The 20,902-nt window shown below is 48.0% G+C and overlaps 1 protein-coding gene and 1 long non-coding RNA gene across 3 annotated transcripts in view; both read right to left on the bottom strand.

The window, feature by feature from the left end:
* Nucleotides 1-11,695, bottom strand: part of LOC109315333 — a 20,743-nt gene extending 9,048 nt beyond the window's left edge. The window contains exons 1-2 of the long non-coding RNA XR_002102481.1: nt 11,685-11,695; nt 8,220-8,225 (exon numbers count right to left, since the gene is read on the bottom strand). This is a non-coding gene — a long non-coding RNA (uncharacterized LOC109315333). The remainder of the gene's footprint in view (nt 1-8,219; nt 8,226-11,684) is intronic.
* A 4,153-nt stretch (nt 11,696-15,848) lies between these two features.
* The window catches only part of SLCO2A1 (solute carrier organic anion transporter family member 2A1), a 101,647-nt gene continuing 96,593 nt past the window's right edge, over nt 15,849-20,902 (bottom strand). Inside the window, exons 14-16 of one of the 2 annotated variants that reach the window (XM_019542976.1) lie at nt 19,702-19,766; nt 18,019-18,139; nt 15,849-16,967 (exon numbers count right to left, since the gene is read on the bottom strand). In XM_019542976.1, the coding sequence (XP_019398521.1) occupies nt 16,847-16,967; nt 18,019-18,139; nt 19,702-19,766 (307 nt within the window). In that variant the 3' untranslated portion in view covers nt 15,849-16,846. The remainder of the gene's footprint in view (nt 16,968-18,018; nt 18,140-19,701; nt 19,767-20,902) is intronic. The other variant, XM_019542977.1, reaches the window with a different exon arrangement.

The following is a 20,902-nucleotide window of genomic DNA, read 5'->3' as shown; positions in this document are numbered from 1 at the left end:
ACCAGCCCTGACACCCGCCCCGCGCGCACACCCGCCGCCCACACGGACGCGCCTTCCCGCCGGGGGCTGCCGAGGGCCGGGCCGCCAAGAGCGATGGGCCGGAGCCCTGGGGCCACGATGGACGGACGTTCCCGCTGCCGTTTGGCCCGTTCCTCATGACGGCCTCGGGCCAAGATGGACGGACGTTATACTGCTGGAGGTTGGCCAACTCCAGTTGCTGGCCTGGGCAAAGGCTGGGGACCAAGATGCATAGATGTTTCAGCTGGAGTTTGGCCCATTCCTCTTGATGTCCTTGCACAAGGACATGGGACCAAGATGGATTCAGAGTGGGATAAAAAAAAAATGGCATTGATGCGCTATCTGCCCCACTATCTGCAGCCCATCCAGCCCTCATCAAGGCCCACGCCGGCCTGCCAGACCCGCGAGCTGCGTTGAGACCGAGGTAGAAGAACACAAGCAAAGATGGTTCATTCTTCGCTTCATCTGCTGTTCCAGGGGGACCCCCACTCCATGCCTACAATGAGTGAATGCAAGAAAGGAGAAAGAAAATAGCCTGTTTCCCCACCTCAGCTCTTCCCAGCGGCCAGAGGATTCTCCCTGACAGAGTATTGTCACGTGCTCTGTTCAGTGTACTCTCAAATGACTCCAGCAAGGAGGCTTCTTCCTTCCACCTCATCCCCTGGGAAGCTCTAACACAATTTAATAGACCTCTCAGTTAGGAATTTTTCTCTTGATATTCAGACTATATTTTGTTTTGTTCAGCTTCATGCTATTAGTCTTAATTAAATCTGGTAGGAGCATCAAAGTTTCTCCAGTACCTTATTGCTTACACCTCTCAAGTACTTGCAGACACCTATCAGAGCTCCCTCAGTCATCCTTTAAATAGGCCCTTTTATTTAATTGCATTAATCTTTCCTCACAAATTGGCTGCCACAGCCCCAGAATCCCAGTCCTGGTCTCAGAAGGCCAATCTCCTTTTTTCCATGATATGGCCCCTTGGGTTTGCAGGATAAATGAGCCCTGCCTCTAACATCACGCTAGTGTTCATACTGAATTTTCTGCCGCTCTCACGCCGAGATCCTTTAACCATTTCTACTTGCTAGCTGGATTTCTCCAATGGAATATTAAGGTTTGGGATTATTCCCCCCACTCTTCTGAAGTCAAATCTTTTCTTTTCTTTCATTTCTATACTTTATTTCAAATTTTGTAGGCCCCTTTCTGTTCCTCCCTTGTCCTCCAAGGGAGCATTACCTTTTGCCCGGTCTCGCTCCTAACGAAAGAACATTACAAATAACCCAGCTGAAGTGGAAACTGTTCCTGTATACTTCTTCCCACCTAGAGATATTTCTGCTTATTGTTATCCTGCACCCACATTTCTTCAGCCTGATTTTCATTCAAGTGCCAAATTCATTCCCAAGCACAGTGTTAGTTATAGGGAATCACAAAATGGACATGCTTTTTGGGTTTTTTTAAAGATGTTATAGGTTAAGTGAAATCAGAAAGCAAACAGGATGAGCCAATATATAAATCTCCTGAGATCAATGCTGCTAAATCACAGATTAATTTCAACCATCTTGTTTATTCACCATGGCTGCACTTACAGTTTTCCTTACTTTCAGTATTGCTTCCCTTATTTATCAGGGGTGGGATGACATTAAGTTGATTTAGAACAGGAAGAACTGGCATGGGACTCCATCCATTTCTAAATCTAGGCAGGGTACCCTCTTTTCAGTGACTGCTGCTCGAAGTAGCCCTTCTTTCCCACCATGACGTGGTCGTATTAGGGCAGGACACCCAAGTGTCACCTAGCAAAGCAAGAGCAGTGTGGTGGTCAGGAGGAAAGGCTACCTACTGGTATGGTATTAGCAGACAGGGGTGACAGCTGCCCTATATAGCTCTTCACCAAGCTTTCTCCCAGGCCTTCATTATTGGAGCAAGGCTTTATTTTCAGACTAGTTAAACCAAGGCCAGGCTCATTGGTGTAGTGAGAGAAGTCATAGTTTAGAGATGCTTCTTAAAAGGAGGCTGAGGTAGTTAGGGACTGGGAAATGGTCCCTCAGTAAGGGAGCAGCTAGCGGTTAGTTAGAAAGAGACAAAGCCAGAGGTTGCCTACTGTTCCACAATTCAAGTTTATGGTTTAGTTCTTCTCCTTCACAGTATGCCTGTGCTTATTCCACCCAATTCTCACTACAGTTGGCTTGATTTTGCTATGCCTCTTTGTTCACCCTGTCTACCGGGGGAAGGATAGGCACAGAAGCCAGGTCTCTACAGCACTGGTCCAAGGTCAGTCTTGATGCAACCTTGGATTCTCTCATCTAAGATATGACTCAGTCCTTCCCACTTATATTTTTTAGCTCTTCACCATAAGGACCATCTCAGCTGGGCATATGCATGGTACACAACAATAGGGTCTTGATTTTGGTTGGGGCACATGGTCACTGCCATACCAGTTGGGCAGGGACACCAAATCATGCACCAGGACAACATACTGCAATTTTTCTGTGCCTGTCCTTTTACAGCATCAGATGAAGTGAGTTTGACCTCACAAAAGCTTATGCTATTTATGTGCACATCTGTTCTAGTTAGTCTCTAAGGTGCAAATCTTCTTTACCTTCAGCACACTGCAAGGGCACTTCCTGGAACTGACTGCTTAAGCCAATACATTAAGTCCTGAGGTTGTATGTGCCCTGTGAGGAAACAAGAATATCAAAGATCTCTGAAAACTATAGCACGGGGGCCTGTTTAGTACCCTCAGGGGATATGAGCATTGAACTCTGCTGGGAAAGAAAGCCAGACCATTTTTATCCATCAAAAGATGTCTATGTGTTTGATCGTGAAACTCCACTTGTCTACTGTGCTCTTTTAACCCACAGGCTGGTTTTGCTGCTTCTAGCCTATGTGATGCGATGGATGCAACAAGCTGTTCTTAAGACACACAACTTCAGTCCAAATGCTCCATGCTGGCTCCAGAGAGGAATCATATTTGCATCTGCATGTTCACGTCAAGACCAATATTGCACGGAGGCTGAAAACATTGTTGAAAGAACTCGTTAAAAAGGCACACACCTTATTTGCATGCCAAAAGCCATCACCCTCTGAGGTCCTTTGCTGTTGACACAGCTGGATGCAAGACCAAAAAGGCAACATTACCAGAAACAGTAAGACTTGTCAATAAGAAATCGTTAAAGAAACAGCAGCTGGAGACCGTCAAAATAATACAACAGCAATCCATTCAGTGACTAATAAAATCTATGGACCAACTGGTTAAAAAAAAAAAAGGAATAAAAGCCACACACACTAAATAAATAAGAAGCATTTTTAAGAGAGTAAAAGTTAAAGGCTACATTGCTCTAGTAAAGCCATACCACCATTTTCCTTGTTGCGGGGTCTCTGAACAGAGCGACTACATTTTATATACTTTGAATGGACTGATTTCTGGATGCAAGTGCCAACAGGAGAAGGGCATCTTCAGTTTTTTTCCCCCTCGCTTGAGAAAGTCCTTCACTTCCTTCACCCACACTTCAAGCAATGTTCATCCAAGCGCTGTCCCTCCCAGTTCTTTTGGGATCAAGTAGTACTGGAAGGACTTCCCCTCAAAGCCCATCAGGGCCGTTCTTTCACTGGGGATAAAGGTAGGTGAGGCACAGGGAATGCTTCTCCATAATCCTTTGCTCCCAGAGTTCTTGAGTTTGGGCTGAGTTTGTGGGTTACTAATCCGTGAACTGATGACTTGCTCATCATGCACCACAACAGCTATAAGCAAGTATTAGTGTATGAGGCTATGCAGCAAGGTTTAACAAAGGTGACACACACTAGATTGGGACTCAGGATACTTGAGCATTATTCCTAGCTCTGCCACTGTGCTCCGTCAAGGAAGCACATGATTCTCCATGCCAGTGCCATTTCTCCTTCCACTTTTGGTCTAGTTAGGAAAGATGGGCATGAACTCTTTCCTCCAGAGAGCTTACAATGTACATATACAGCACCTGGCACAACACAGTCCCAATCTTGAGACACCTAAAGACTCTAGTCATTAACATAAGTAGCAATAAATCTCCAGGTAAGGTCAAGACAGTGAACAGAGTATGAAGTGGCTGCTAACCTTCATAACTGTAGGAATCATGAAGAACGGGTATCACAGGACTTTGAAAATCCTAGCCTCCAGATTGAAAGCCAGCTCTGGGGAGTTTTAAAATAAGCAGAAACCACAGTTATGACAGCTGGGTAGTGAAATCCCCAAGCTTGCTGTGCAAATATCTACCAGGGTCTGTCTTATATATTTAATATGTACTGAATGGGTTTTAATCCCTTTTTCTTCATCTCCAGGCTTTCCCTGCCAAGAGGCAAGGAAGGAACACAGGTGTCTGGAAAGCACTCCTTCATGGTATTTAACCAGCTCCTTGTGGGATCAGACAAGCTCCAGTGTGGCAGTATAAATGCAGGTGGGCAAGCGGGGCATGAGTCCCTGCCTAAAAGGGAAAAACGTGCCAGAATGTGCAGGGGATGGAGGTCCTGCCCCCTGCTCTACCTGCACTTCCCAAATCTAGCCCAAAATGTTTCAGCATGAGTGCAGAAGTGTGTGTTAATGAGCATGTCTCATTCTGCAAGATGCAGTCGTGGAGCTGTGAACTCCATTACTACTCTAAGGGTGAGGGTAATGTCACCCTTTTTTGGCACCAAAACAAGGAGGGTTTTTTTGCCCACTCAACATGGGCATCTGCAGCAGCAAACTTCAGCCCATGGCCAGAGCTTCTAGAGGCAGAAGGTACCAGGGGACAGGAGGAAAGGAAAAGTAGAAGGGAGGACTGCTCCATGCTCAGTCCTGGGCAGTTAAGCCTTTGCCACCACAGCATCCATAAGACCTACCTGCTCCAAGCATGGTACCAAGCATGGTGCTGGGTTCAGTGTTGCTACCCAGGTTAGTTCTACAGCACCAGGTTTCCCACTGGAGTCTAGGGGCTTGATTCACAAATGTATGTAGATGCAGAACTAATATGTAGACACACAACTTGTCTTAAAAACAGAAATAAATAAAATTAAAGGTCAGTTTGGCACCTGAGTACCTTTGTGAAACTGGGCCTAGGTTTTGGCCCACAAGTGGAGCCAGAGAGGAGCTCTCTCACTAGTGAAAAAAGGTTTCAGTCAAGAATGCCCGATATGATGTATCTATGTTACAGGACTCAACACATGTGGCAAGTCCTGGCTGCTGTTATTAGAACACAGTTTCCTCAAATACCAAACAACCTCAATATACCCATTGTACAGGTGGGAAACTGTGAAGCACGGTGAGGGGTCTAGTGTGAAGCCCCTAAATTGGTGACGAGTCCAGAATTCCAACAAGGCCTTTTGACACCCACTTCTGTGCTTTACCACAAAGCCAGTGGCCAGCAAGGGGAGCAGTCTACCACATGACATTGGAATTGCAGGGAGAACCATGGGCAGTCAAACACAATTCCTTGAGTAGAAATTGGACCAGGGCTCTCCTCTTCTGACTCCTGCTCTTGAAGAAAGTTCACAGAGCTTTTTAGAGCCACCTTTGGAAGAGAAGACACCTTGTGTCCATGTGCCAAAGGAGCCATGCACCTCCATTTTACATGTAATCACCTGTGTGTGTGCTATATGGGCGAGTGCATCCAAGCATTTTTGTGCATTTGTCCAAGTAGCCACGTGACATTATGTCTGCGGTGTTAGAACTGTGACCCTTAATGACCATAAGACATGAAGTCTTGCCCATGATGCAGCATCTGTCAGTCTCTGGCATTGTAGCAGCCAGCATCACCCGGTTTGATAAACCAATTGGGATGTGTCAGGTGGGTCATGTGCAGGAATTAGCAAACTGGCTAAAAGAGACACAGAGAGAGCAGAGCCTTATACACCCTATGGTAACCAATGCCCATATAAAATGCATTTTATTCAATAAAATAATGCAATAAAATTTCCTTTTATTATATAAAAGGAAAGCCAAAAAAGTCAAAGGTACTTACCAGTTTCTCTGAGGCAAACTTGCCATTATTAACACTACCCCCTGCCCCCCACCTAACTCTGTACATGAACTTGGGACAGACGTTGCCTAGTTTATCTCTCAGGAACTGTGAAGTGCCTTGTCATTAGGTTTTTTGCCTCAAGAGGGATAATGTACCTTGATTATTCAGAGCAACAAATCCCATCACTGAAAGTTGCATTTTGCATCTCTCTCACACACTAGTCCCAAACTAGTCACTCCCAGGCCCTTGTGTGGATGCAATTTGCTAAACTAGAATAAAGACTAATTCTGTAACCATGCAATCAGGAGGGAATCATTCAATACATGCCAATGGTTGGAGGGTATTGGCTTCCCCGGTCATTATTTTTGTTGTGTCATAAGAGTTACCCATTTCAAGAGATTTTCACAGCTTATGATCTCCATATCTATGTGCAAGGACACAGCACCAACTATCCGAAACACATTATCACAAGGTAAACAGGCTCCATCTGATGTATTTCCAGTTCACCCAGACCTGGAAAGGCTCTTGTGACAATGAACACACCAGTCTCTGTGTTGGAGAATTCAGGAATTGAAATAGGTTCTCATGGTTGGAGACCATAGAAGTTTAATTCCTTCAGATACACCCATATCTTAAAACAATTCTTTTTTGGAATACAGTCACCATCTCAGCCAAGGCCATGACACAGACTATAATCTGCATGTGAGAGAAGACTTCCTGAGGAAAATTTTGTCCACCACAGAAGTCACAGTCTTGGCTGACTTGCATTCATGCTCTACAAACAGTTTTCCTGTTGGGTTCTTGTATTCAGAGATTGCAAGTTATTTTACTAGTGAAGCCTCATTCCTTCTTACTGTCTTTCAAGCTTTAAATCAGTGTTTTTCAAACTTTACTAACTGCAAATACTAGTTTATTTTTTCTTTGCCTTATTCACTCCCCCTTTCATCAACCAACCCAAGCCATCTTGAGCACTTTGGTAGCCTCGCAGCAGCCTGGCAAGTAGGATGCCATAACAGCTGTTTTATAGAGGAGAGATAGAGCACTACAGCTCTGATCTTCAAATACACAGCCTAACTGCATCACAGGAAGCAGAGCTGAACCTGGAATTGAACCTGGGTCTCTCAGTCCCACGATACACACAGAGCACCTTCCCTTGCTACTGTTAGTCTCCAAAACAATCAGGATGACACTGGCACAAGGTTGTTCCTCCTCTGAGCAGTGCTCCAGATCTGAGTGCCAGGAGGGCTTCCATTTGCTCGCTTTTGAAGCTGACACCTAATGCTTGTGCCAGAAAGCCCCTTGCTAACCACACTAGGGCTACAACCACAAAGGATTAACAGCACCACAAGAAAAACAGGTGCTGTGACTTCTTCGTGGTTGTACCACAAAACAGTATGTCACTGTCAGATGGGAAGGCATGAAGCAAGGGACCTAGATCCACATCTGGGCACCTATTCCAACAGACTGTTTTCAGAGATGGGGGGTGGGAAGCAATGAATAGAGGTCTACCAGCCTCTGGAGACCAAGACCACCCACCCTTTTGGCACCACTCCATGGCAGAACCAAGAGCTATAGGACACACATGGAAATGCAGATGATACGAGCATACTAAAGACACCCATCTGGGAACACAGATGAGATGCGGCTGTTCTGGGAGACCAATAAACAAGAGTGGTTTGAAAATTAGTTCATAACCTGGACTGTGGAAGTGCAACATTAACAAGGTGCAGGTGTCTGTGGGTCTTGTCACACATTACACTTGGGATGCATTATATAGATTGTAGCAAGCATTACCATGCGACTTCTCAGAAAACTTTTTAACTCGCAGTAATGCTTACCATGATCTATACAAGAACACATCCCAAGTGCTGGAGCCCTTGAAGACTCTGTTCCAGTGTGCTGCAGGGCCTGGGAGCAAGGAACAGCTCTATATCAGTCCCAGCCCCTGCATGGTGCAGGAGCCACTTCAAGGGTCCAGTGTGCTGCTGGGAGTGACAAACAGTCATGAGTTGCTCCCAGCCCCACAACCACTCTGAAAGTCCCTTTATTGTATTACCTCTGTGGAGCAGTCAGATGTTAGCATCGTCCATGTTAGGCAATGTGATCTGGAGATGCACCTTACCAAAAAGGGCCAAACTTTGCAAAACTATGATGGCATTTAGCATGTGTTTTACTGCTTGAGGACTTGTATTTTAAGTGTAGTTAACATGTTTTAAGTGCGACATGGCCCTATACCACTGTCTAGTCTAGCTTGGATGCTATAGCATTACATCTGTGCCCAGAACAATAAAATATAGAAGGATAAAAGCACAAGACAGGCTCTCAGGGCCAAGCGAAAGCTCCTCCCCCCAATTTGACCTAGAAAGGGGGAGATGAGGCAGCAGTATGGAGTTCTCCACAGTGGCTGCTTACACAGGTATAACCAATCTTTATATCAAATGGAAACAAGAAGCAAACAAGCAAAAATAAGCTCCTGTTCAGAACAAGTGTTTCAAATAGTGCTGGAAAAATACTGCACTGAAAAGCAGAGGTCAAGCTATGCAGGTGCACCAGTGCATGTGCTATCCATTTGCTTCCTGTCCCAAGTAGGCTTGGCCTACATGCCTGTTATCTAGCAGCAAGATGCTGTAATAGCACCTACTGCAAGCAGCTACCCTGGAACAGCTGCTCTGGTTCCTGGCCATAATTCACATCAGCATACAAAGCCATAGTGAGTTACTCTGGTGTAACTGTCCCATCTGTCCAGGCTCAGCGTCTAGTTCCTGCTCCCTTCCCTGGGGACAGGCTTGTGTTAGAGGCTGTCTCCTGGTCTTTGCTTAGAGGGGCAGCAGGTCACAGGTCTTATGCTTGCCTCAGCTCTTTCAGTCTGTGGCAAACAATAACTCTGACAGCTGGCTGCTGCCCAAGCTACCAAAAGCTCTCAGCACAGTCACTCAGCACTGACAACACTGGCTCCCAGGAATAGCAGCTCCTATTTTCTGCCTCGATCCCATGCTCTGTGTTGTTCCGGTGAGAGGAGCTGTCATGTGAATGGACCCAGGGCAGGCCTAGAAATGGCTTAGCCAGCTATACAGACCTTCCCGGGACTACAGGACCTTCCCTGGGGACATAGATGGGCATCAGGGATGCCCCGCACATCTGAGTCCCCATTCTAAGGGTTGGGGAAAGAGTCTTTCACGGGCCAGGCTATCACACTAGTGGGGCAGGCCCAGCCAGTAGTAGCCCATCACAGCCCAGACAGGTAGGGAGCAGAAATTCTCTCTCTCCTCAACAGACACAGATTAGGAGGCATAAGAGAGCTTGAGACTCCACTGAGCATTCCCCCAGTCCCCTGAAGTCAAGTCTTCCAGCCCACCTCACTCATCTCAAACACCTTGGATAACTTTGCACTTCCATGCTATAACCCAGCCAGAACCACCTCCCTCTACTCTCACAGTTGCTTGCTGGAATGCAAGACAGTCCTTCCATGTCCCTGACAGCACCAGCCTGGACCCATCCTCCTACTGTAGCATTGACCCCAATTGCTTATCAGCAATACCTTGAGCTCTGCGGGGTCCTAGCTTCCCAGGTCTCTCACTAACTCTGCCCCCTGCTGGCTGAGGTTTATAGACCCCCATCCCAGAGAGCATAGGCATCTTTGCACCACCTATCTCACAGTGTAAGGGACATGCTCTGGCTTAGCAGGTGCTTCAGTGGTTCCCGCTTAGAAAATGGCTCCTTGGGAAAGGTTACAGTCTGGCATTAATTAGAGCGATTCAGGGGCTACTCTAATGCATACTAAGGGCCAAGTCTTCTCCCATCTCCATCTCTACCTCAGCTGTGCAGGGCCCTATGGCCAGTGGATTAGCATCTCTGTTGCCATTGTTATCACTCACTACATGAAATGGCTTCTGTCCTCTCACACTATTATGCCAACATACTAATTCTCAGGCACAGCTGGGTATTTAGTCAGAGAGGAGAGCTTCCTGCTGTTGGAGCTTCCCTCTTTGGGATCTTCATGAATTCTTGAGAAATGCAGGATCACCCCCAAGTTGTGATGGACAAAGGGGCTTTGATGGAGTCTCTTTAAGGCAGTGATTCTCAACAAGGGTGTTGGGGCAGGGGTGCCTTGAGATCTTTTCAAGGGTGCCACACAGTGTTAGCACTGTTACATGTGCAGACAGGATTTGTGAGATAAACCCAGAGATTGCAAGATTTCTTCTTCAAACCCAGAAGAATTGTGTTAGGAGTTTTCTTTAGTCAAAAAACAAGTGAAAGTTAAGAGCTGGCAGTTTCTGAGGGGTGCCTTGAACCTAATAAGCAGTGCCTTGAGTTTAAAAGGGTGAGAACCACAGCTCTAAGGAAAGGGAGGAAAAGCACCTGTAGCAGAGCATCACAGAGACACAGCAATGAGTTTGCACACAACCCAGAAAGAGAACCCTGTCTCTCACCCCCCCTACACAAGCCCTGACATTGTGATAACACCCAGTCTTTGCTCAGCCCTGCCCCTGTCAACCTGTTACATCACATGAAAGTATTCCCAATAAAGTAGATAGAAAGTCCAGTGGATAAGGGGGAGCCTCGGTGTCAGGAGAACTGGCATCAGTTCCTTGCACCACTACAGATGGCCTGTGTGATCTAGAGCAAGTCACTCGGCCTGTTTGTGCCTCCCTGCAACATGGAGATATCTACATGCATCTACAACCATAATCTGGTGCTAGGAGCAGCCTGTGCACCTGTGCTTTATGCCTTCCCTTGATTGTGCACTGCCTTCATGTGCTACATAGAGTGGCATTGACAGGTCAGTATATGAATAGGCTGATTGTTAAGGCTGAAAAGGACTCACCTGAGAAAAATCAATGAGTAACTGCATCCCAGGTGGAATCAGTTCTCAACAACTTTGCAGGTATCTTGGGCAGGGAGAGTGGCAAATCTCCAAGCAGGAAAAGAAAGAATCAGTGTACTTTAGGCCTTTAACACCACAAAGACACTCAAGATGCTTTAGGCAGGACAGACAAACATGAGGGTATGCTTGCCCAGGAAAGGGGCCCCTGCTCAATTGTGCGACCACTCAAGAGGCTGCTCTGTGCAGAGAGAAATACTGATGGACTCCATGGTTCAAAACAAAGCCATGGGTTGCAGAGGGTGCTTCAACTCCTGAGGAGGACTGTGACAAACCCAAAGGTGTTCTAGAGTTGGGAGAAAATGGGAGAGGAGAAAGGCAGGTGGATTTGTGTGTTTGGATCTGTACGTCTCTTACATCATTTCACTGGAGAAGCCTTTGCTGAGCTACTGCACCCATTTGTTTTTATGATTGCACATCCCGATGACTGAGGTCCAAGTGCCCTCAAGGTTGTGTTAATGGAAACTCCTGGAGTTTCTTGGGGGGCCACACCGGTTCTGGGTCCCAGGCAGTGGGGGTATAGGTCCCACTTTTATGGAGGAATAAACAGACAGTGAACTTGTGTCCTGGAATCTTAAAACAGGCCTGGTGGGCTGGGACCCAGAAGTGGGTGCATGTCAAGGAGAGGAAGCTATTGGGGCTGTGGAGAGATGGGCAGAAATATCCTTTGCCTCCTGCACTTAGGGGCGGTGAGAGGTGCTCTGATACTATAGTATTGGGGGCAGGGGGGTCCATGCAGGCATGGGTGGATCCAGGATTTTGTGAAGGGTGCAGGAGCAGCTATTAGTGCTGTAGGGTGGCTGCACCCCTGCTCCAACTCCAGCCCCAGGAGGAGTACTGAATCTCAGGGGCAGCAGCAGGGATTTTTTTTTTTAAGTCTCCAAATCACTTAAGACTCCCACCCCTTGTTTCCCCCTGCCTGGCACCCTCTCCCTTCCCCTCTGATCTCAGCAACACATCCCATCCCCTCCCACTCACTCCTTTCCCTAGTGCCACTGTCCAGGCTGATCAGGGCGGCAGGCTCAAGACCTGCTCCAGCCCCTGGCTCAACAGGGGAAAGCAGTGAGTGAAATCTCCCTTCCTGCTAGGCACCCCAGGTGTCCTCTGCCAGCCAGGGACAACCAGTACCATGCTGGGACGCCTGCCAGCTACTGTCTTCTGCTGAGCCTGGCTGCACCAGTTCTGGAGCCCCTTGTTCCACAGCCCTCTCAAACCAACACTCTCCCACTTTATTTCCCAGCAAGGACCTGCTCTTGCCCCTAGCTGACAATGCACAGCTAACGTAACCCTACAGACACGGTGGCAAATTTGAGGGGGCAGGAAAAGTGGTTCCTGTTAAGCAGTCAACCCATGAGTAAGCAATTATGTAATTATATTGTAGTGACATAGCAGGAAGCTGCAGGATCCATGGGCCAGGGCAACTACAATGCAGCCTTCTGCTTCTGGGAGAAGTATCCTGTTTTTACGCATCCCTGGCTCTGCTCTTAGACTTTGCAAATGGAAGGTGAGTTTTATTTACTTTGTGGCAGTACCATAAGGGGCTGCGAAATACCCTGGGATGTTCTGGCTGCATGAGGCCTGATCCAGGCCTGTCCTGGGCAAAGTTGTAGTGAAGGCATGTTCTTCCCTGGCTGCTGATCCCATGAGTGTGCAGACTTCAGACAGCAGCCAATGTGCTAGCTGCCTAGGGATGTTGTGGGACCATGCAGGGCATGGATGTGAGTAAAGGAAAGACTTCCCAAGGTTTCCCTGGACAGGGGAAGCAATTGCTCGCCACTCACCAGTGGCTGCTCTGCATGGGCGGATGCATGGATTCCCTGTGGGGGGCTTGTGTCAGTGTACATTTGCCACTTGTGGATGCTGTGACCCAAACCACTGCCTGGGCAGCCCAGTCGTACCGTGGGGTCCAGGTTCAGTGCTGCTCCTCAAAAGCTTTGCAGGCACCAGAAGAGCGGTTCTCAGTGCCCATGCCAGTGCCCTGGCAGGACCCACAACTGGCAGCGAGGCATGAGCCAGGGCCAAAGCAGGAGGGACAAGGTTAGTGCTGGGCGGGAGGCTGGCCTGGCAAGCAGAGCCTGGGTTGCCACTGCAGGGGCGACTCAGACTTGGCCCCATCTCCTGCCATGGCTGCCTATCTCCTGTCCTCTTGGCAGAGGTTTTAGCAGACTTTCCTCCTACAGGTCTCCAGAAAAGGGATCCCCAAGTTCTGCACTTTGCACCTTGGCTAGGGCTGGGGTCCTTCTCCCGAGGTCCTGGCACCAGCCCAATGCAAGCAAGCAAGGGGCAAAGCATGGACCACCCCCCTTTCCACCCCAGGGGCAACCAGGGCCCTGTGCCAACTGGTGCAGGACTGGCTTGGCTTGGTCCATCCAGGCTCTGGAAAGCCCAGCTCCTGTAGAGAACAGCTCAGGGGGGAGACTGGTCCTCCCAAGTGTTGGGGCAAGCTGGTCTTTGAAAGGGCAGCGCTGCCATCCAGTGGCAAAGGGAACACAGCACTCCTGCATGAAGGAAAGGAACGGAAAGGACTAGAGACAGGAGGAGTGAGGGATGTGGGTAAGAAAGGCAGCAGGACAGGTCAGAAACAGGTGTGGAGAAAGTTAGGAGGAGCGATTAATGGTGCACCCAGGGGAAATACCAGGCTGCTCAGCTTGACAGCTCCCGTCTATTTTTCTTCGTCTTTTACTTCCCCTTTGACTATCACACAGCCGTGTTCCCCGTCTCCTCCCGAGACATTTGTGCTGCCTCCCAGGACAGTGGGTGGCAGAGAGCCCTGTGAACAAAACGGTAGCTCTTCAGCCTCCCCTAGTGGCCACACCTGGAGGGGGCGGTCATGACACTATATGCCTTTCATGTGACATTTGGGTCTGTCTGTTAGCCCATCCCCAAGCTAATCCCATTTATGGCAGGACTTGGGCAAAGGAGGACCTTAGCTCACTACAACGGGGCCCATTGCCCTGATCCCAGTTGTAAACCTCCCCTTTCCCAATTGGCCTACCAGGCCTTGCTGTTAAAATTAACCTGGGAAATGTCCTGCCTTGATATAGAGGAGGAACCTGAAGATACCAACCTACTGGGGCTTATTTGCCATCTGGCTGCCATCTTGTGATCTTGATTGCTCAGTTCATGAGTTCAGCCCATTCTGGGCCTTTCTGTCTTTGGGCTGCAGGTGCTACCTACAGCTTAACCCTTCAGCCATGGCAGCAAGCACATAGGCACCAGAGGTCCTAGCTGTCAGGGCTTTTATATCTACACCTTTCAACCTATGCCTCTGACTGGTCAAACACAAATTCCAGCTTAAACTTGCCCCCTCTGGCATACAGACACAGTCGGTAGCCTGCCACCTCTTTCTCTATGGGGCTCACTCCCCTGCAGGTAGATGCATCTCTCCTGGTGCTGGTCACAAACGCCCCTGGCATCGCAGCAGGCTTGCCCCATTCAGGGCTACTCACTGTCCCTTGCACTCTTCCTTCACTGTTGTTGGGGTCTCAGTGCCCTTCTGGCTGCTGGGGTGAGCTTTTATACTTGCTGGCCTGTCCCCTTTTCCAGGCACCTGACTCCGGCTGCTCCACCTGGTCAGGGAGTCTCTCCTGGCCTCTGCAGTGCCTGCTAGAGGGGGTTGCTGCCCTGTTCTCCCTGTAAGGTCCCTTTCAGGCTTCTGGCAACTGCTAGCCCACAAGGTCTGAGTCGTAAAGGGGCCATGCCAGTCTTCCAGGCTTTTCCACCCATTCTCAGTATGAGGGTTTTGACTCCCTCCAACAACTTGCCTGTGCTCCTGGGGCTGTATTCCTTCTGGGTGAGAAGGCAGCCTGCTCAGAGCACAGCCCGCGTCTGCAAGCACCACTGTCAGATCTTCCTAAAGTCACCGTGCAGACGCACTGGGAATTGTTCCTCTTACCCAGAGGCAGCCTATGCTCTAGTTCTAGATTTATTCCCCACCAATGACTGGAGTAAGGCATTGTTAGTGTAGGAACAAGCCTGTCCGGCATATGCCTTTTCATCTATTGCTGCCATGCTTGCCTTTTTCTTCTTCCATGCTACCACGACCCATACTTCTGGGACAAAGCCGCAGTGTACAACACAGCCCTCCTCTGCAGCTGTCATGTTATGCTGCAGTTTATTCCAGATATTTATTAGCACCACCATGAAATAGCTCTGCCTGAGTTCCTGGCAGGACTTAGTTCTATTTTTCTAGGCCACAGGTTAAAGTCAGAGTTTTTTGACATGGGTGCCTACCATGACGTGCAGAAGTAGGACTGGCCTGATTTTCAGAGAGGCCTGCCACCTCCTACTCTCCCTGATTTCAGTGGTTTGGAAATCCGAGTTCTCTATGCGTCTCCTGTTGTGGGATTCAAATTCAAGAGCCCCTTAGAAAGCATTGACTCAAGCAACTGGCCGAAGGTCTCCTGGCCCATAGCAGAGCTGGGAATAAAGCTCAGATCTCCTAGCTCCTCATCCTGTGCCATTCCCCCTCAAGCTCTCTTTCCTACACTTTGCCTAGGGTTGGGTTTGCTCAGCTGTCAGTGCCAAATTTGCAAGTGCTGAGAGTGGCCAGATTTTCTGAAAAGCTGAGCTACCACTTGGCAGAAGCTCTGAGAACAACCTGGAGAGGTGGAGGGGAAATGTTCACACAAAAAATGCACGAAAATAAAATAATTCCTTCCAAGGTCTCCTGACAGGCTCCAATGACCCCCTGGAAGAGCCACAGCCTGAAAGTACTTTCCATTCACTCTCAGATCCAACTGATCATTTTTCTAGCACATTGCCTGTTGGGTTAGTCCTGTGCTTTCTACATAGGCATGCCTGCCACTGCAATGGCACGTGCCACATGGGCCTGATTCAGTGAGGTCTCACGTGCCCTCATTTCCAGGGGACCACAGCAAGAGGTGATGGTGACCCTAGGTCACCACAACAAACAGTCCTGGGGAGAGGAAGGAAATCTCTGGGCTGGTTCGTACTGGGAAGTCAGGAAAGCAAGCAGAGGGTTGCAAAAGTGACGTTTATTTTTTTTAAAAAAACAGGTATCTCATAATAAACTACTGGTATTCATATCATACAGTTAGTCTACCTGTGTCCACAGTGACCTGTGTGCGCAAGGGGGAGAGGATATGGAGGGGGAAAGATCGCTGAATAGAGAACATAAATTTCCTCATATTGGTCCAATACTGGTCACCCTCCCCACGCCGGCCCCTCAGCCCAGCCCAGCCCAGCTTTCCTTGCCCTGTGTGGGATAGAGAGCTCACTTCAATCCCATATAACAAGTGTGCTGGCAGGGCAAGTGTTTTCACGGAGGTGGGACAGGGCCAGGCAGCAGGCGCTGCTCCTCGTCAGTCACCCCCAAACTTACGCACACTGCTTTAGTGGCTGTAACAGCTTGAAGCCAAGTAGGATGTGTCACCTGTGCCATTCCCATATGTTGAAGTTTTCCAAGAGGCCACGTGCTCCTGAGGCTGTCCAAGGGCTCAGCTGGCAGAAGGGGCCCCTGCAGGAAGCCCTGCCCCCTCCCCACGGTTCAGACCCCTCTTGTATTTCTTCCCTGAGACACAGAAAGAACTGTCCCTTTTTCCTTAGTGATGGATGGCACTCTGCCAAGTAACACGTGGCCCTCTGATCCCAGCTCCGTCTCTTCACAGGTTCTGGCCTGTGGGCTCTTTTCCTTTACACAGGCCAGGGAAACCCCACTGACACTCCCTGGGAGAGTCAGCAGCATGGTGGCACTTGGTCTGCAACCCCGATCCACTGCCCAAGGCAGCTGTGTGACCCCCTCCAAGAGCCCCCTACCCTTGTCCATTCCTTGGAAGCACAAAGAAGTCTCACCAGTCAGCGTAGCTGGGTTACAGAACAGATTGCAGAGACGAGCAGAGCTCAGCTGCTAGTACTGAGTTGTTCTCTTACAATAAAAAATGAACAGAAGGCTAAGTACTGATAGTAAATACAGATCAGCTAGGGAGAGTGCCCTTCTGGGCAGTCCACAGGGGCAGGGCTAAACCAGACCAGCTGCCTTCTCCTGTACATTATATTCCTTGCTTTTCTTCACCCTCCAGCTGATGAGGATGACCAGCAGAATGCCGAGGAGTTTGTATCCCACCTGGAGACCCAAATATCTGCCAAGAGGAAAGAGAACAAACAATGTGAACCTCACAGAGCAAACTCAGGAGCTGCCTTAGCTGTTTTTTGTCCTTTCTTAGGATGCCCTCACTTCCCGGTGGAATTGGAGCCCAGAACTCAGCCGAACTTTCTCAGTACGACAAAACGGGGCATGGGATGGGAACTCAGAGTGGGAGGTCGAGGTTATTGTCTCAGCTCTGCCATTGACTTGCTGTGAGCTGTAATTTTCCCTGCTCCTCTCCTGTCTTTTCTTTGTCAAAACTGTTACCTCCTTAAGTCAAAGAGCATCCCCCTGCTTTGTAAATACCCAGTGCCATTTTCCCTCATTTCAATGGTAACCTTTTGGCAGTATTGTTACACAGACAATGCCGATACAAGTAATGTGCCATGCAAAAATCTGTCTTCCCTTGCTAACAGCCTAGAGCACTGGGGTTGTATGACGGCCATAATAATTTAAGGACCTGCCTTAAAAAAAAAAGTTAAACAAAACCCCCCCAAACCCCACCTTTCTTTAAATGCACTGGTATAAAGGCACTAAAAACAAAAAGCATGTGCTTGATCCCCCCAGAGGGTACTAATCACAATACGATTATTAGTTTTTCCATAGGTCTTGCACTGTCCTGTCTACTTCTTTCTTAGCACCACAGTTGCTGGATGGTAGAAAACTGGACAGGGGGGAGAGCGGGGGGTTCTCCTGTTATTTAGAGTGGGATCTGCTGTGACTGCTCATCCACAGCCCCTTTCTCCCATACTACCTTCACAATGCCTTTGCTTGTTCTGATCTTCCAGTCCCTAACTAAGCCCCTGGTAGATGCTGAGCATGCAGCCTACTCTCCAAACCCCTCTGCTTGCTATTTTTGCACTCCCACAAGCTGCACTGTAAAAGGAAAAATAAAAAATTCTCTCAGGAACCCAGTTTCCACCACCTCACTCTCTGCCATGTGACTGTCAAATGGTTCCTAAAGACCCTGGGCCAGTGGAATCCCTTTGAGAGCTGTCAGCCTAACTCATCCCGGCACAGTGATGGTGTGGCTGCCCAAGCCGTACCTGTTGCGCAGGAAGTCGTTGTTGTAGTACACACAGAATTCTGTGCTGTTGTTTCGTGGCATCCACAGGATGCAAGCGGAGTCAATGAGGGCACCAAACAGGGATGGTGCTGGGAGCCAGGCTTTAGGCAAAAGGAGAAAGAAAGAAAGAATGAGGCCATGTGTTACATGCTGTAAGCTGCTGCACACACGATGAACATGCTTATGTTTCCAGAACAAGTTTATGCCTCCAAGCTGTTTCAAGGCAGCCCTGAACTATAGCCTGACCTCCAGCAGGTCCAGCGCACCATTGCCAGAGAGCCTTGTCCCTTGCAAACTGATACAACCGCTAGGGTCTCAGAGGTCAACACCCTCTCACCACTCTTTTGTTTGTGCTGCTCTCTTTAGCCCAACCTCCAGCTAAGCCATTCTCTGCAATATCAAGAAGTAAAGCATGACCTTTCTTCTTTGTAACGTAGAACTGAACACCAGCAGCCATCTTTATTTTTTCCACAGATCCCCAACTGGCTACCTACTCTTACCACTCCTAGTTTAATGTTTCACCTTCTCCTTTCCTGTATGCCACTCAGCCTCCAAACGCAAGGACCCAGTTCCGATTCACATCACACGTGCATCATAAAGGATTCTCAACTTGGTCACCAGTTGCACTTAGGGCTCATGTTAAGCTGCTTTATACAGCCGAGGAGATGTGAGACTGATGTTAATTGGTGCAGCTCAATGGATTGGAGCTGTGGTAATTTTCACCAGCTTCTAATTTGGCTCTGCAAAAGCAGCATGAGCATAAATGACAACTTCTCTTTCTTTATTGCTTTTGTAACAGTTGCTTTACCTGTTGTAGGAAGACTGCTATATTAAGATGCATAGTGTCATGCAACGCACCAGCCCTTCTATTGCAGTCCATCAGCATAGGTCTGCTGTTATCAATGGAGCTATGCCAAATGACACCAGCCTGGCTGTGACTCAGTATGTTTGTCACTAGGGTTGTAAGACCTTTAATGCCCATAAGTACTCAGGGCATCAGCTCTGACTCATGTGAATCTTGCTTCCGCCTTTTTCTGGTTTCTGGTGCTACATCTCTGTACTTCAGAATAAGACTGTCATAAAATGGGTAAACAATGCATAACTGTCTAGAAGAGGAATAACCGAGCCATTGTCTGATGGAGAGGCCCAGTGGACGCGGACAACTTCCAATCTGCTGGAACACTGTGGAAGAGGAGCTTAAAGCAGCCACCACCAGATTGTCAGTTCTTTCCAATCCACAAGAACAGATGGACTCTTGGGACTTAAAAATAATAATGAATTAGGCTGCCAAAGGAAATCAAATTGAGAAAGGACTAATTTCAGTTTCACAGAGCCTTGCTGTCTCCTCAACAGTCTCCATCTAATGCCTTTCATGCTTCATTCCCTTCAGTGTAGACTCTGGCATGGTTGGCATGGGCAGCTGCAACAAGACAGACAAGGTTCTTTGGGTAAATATGATCTCTTTTATTAGGCCAGCTAAACAGTTGGAAAAATTGTTCTTTGCAAGCTTTTGGGCACAAGAGCCCTTCTTCATTCGAACATTTTTTCCAACCATTTAGCTGGTCTAATAAAAGATATTGCATTGACCTACAGAACCTGGTCTGCTTATGTCCTTAGACCAAACAGCTACAACCAACCACCCTGTAACAAGACAGGCACTCACCTAATAGTCTCATCAATAAGAACTGGACTCCGATGGCAAATGATTTTTCATCCTGGTTCACCACCCTGCAGGGGGAAAGGTCCAGAGGTTCAAGTCCAGAGGAGTCTGGGTTCATCATTTAGAGTATACTGCCCTGAACAGGTTGGGATTTGCCTTCCAGTGATTTGGGGTTTGTCCTGTCTTATGAGGCATGCAAAGTTTACAGTTCCATCTAATCAGGCTTGTCTGTGGGTATGAATAAGTGGAAAGCAGAGGGGAGGGAAGTGATGAATGAATAATTTCTGAGATAATGACATCTGATTCAGAGGGGACAACACCAGTGGCTGAAGCCGTTTTGAATACAGACAGCTTTTCTTGGCAAAAATTTGCAAAAGAAATGAAAAAATAGTGGATTTCTTTTCAGAAACAGTAGATTTTTCTTTTTTCTTGAAAACTGGAAAGTTTCTGGCTTTTTTTTTTTTTTGAAAATGGCAACCAAATATTTTCCAGGTTTTGAGTGGTTCTGGCTGACTGTGGTTTTTGAAAGCTAACAAGTTTTTGGTTTTCATAAAGAAACTTTCATAAGAAAAATAAAACATTTCATTTACGAAAAAAGGCTGTGATGGTGATAGCAGTCATTGGTTGGTAGGTGGATTTACTGACATGATGTTAGGGGTGGGGTTGAAAAGTAAAACTGGAGCAGGAAAAGCAACCAGGAGAAGGGCGTGACAGAGTAAGGTAAACTGGGGAAGGAAGTTCACAGCTTCTTGAGTGTGTTGCTCTGCTGTACCCTCTCAATGACATGGTTTACACCATCATTTGCAACTACATGATGGTGTTATCATTTAGTATATCTAGACGCCAAAAAGTAACTTTCATGAAGGCCATGAAACAATTTTATGGCGTCATACAGCCCATGAAGAGTGCTGTCCTTCTGCAACCCAGGGTCCTTGGCCTGATCAGGAGATGGGTTGATAGGTTCCAACCTGAGGAAGAATGTAGCTTTGGGAAGAGCAGCATGCGGGCAAAGAGACAGGGATAAAGGACAGGAAAATGAAAAAGTCATGGCTGCCACATTCAGCTGGGAGTAAAAGGCCACTGGGGAGCTCATGGTCCTTAGGTTGTTTCATAGTTTCAAGGGTTGGAAGGGACCTGAGCAGATCATTTAGTCCGACCCCCTGCCATGGCAGGAAAGAGTACTGGGGTCAAACGACCCCAGCAA

The sequence above is a fragment of the Crocodylus porosus genome, unplaced genomic scaffold, assembly GCF_001723895.1.
Source record: "Crocodylus porosus isolate Cpor-Errol unplaced genomic scaffold, CroPor_comp1, whole genome shotgun sequence".
Taxonomy (NCBI): Eukaryota; Metazoa; Chordata; order Crocodylia; family Crocodylidae; genus Crocodylus; species Crocodylus porosus.
Note: the sequence above shows the minus strand (reverse complement) of the source record. Positions and strands in the feature narration are given on the sequence as shown.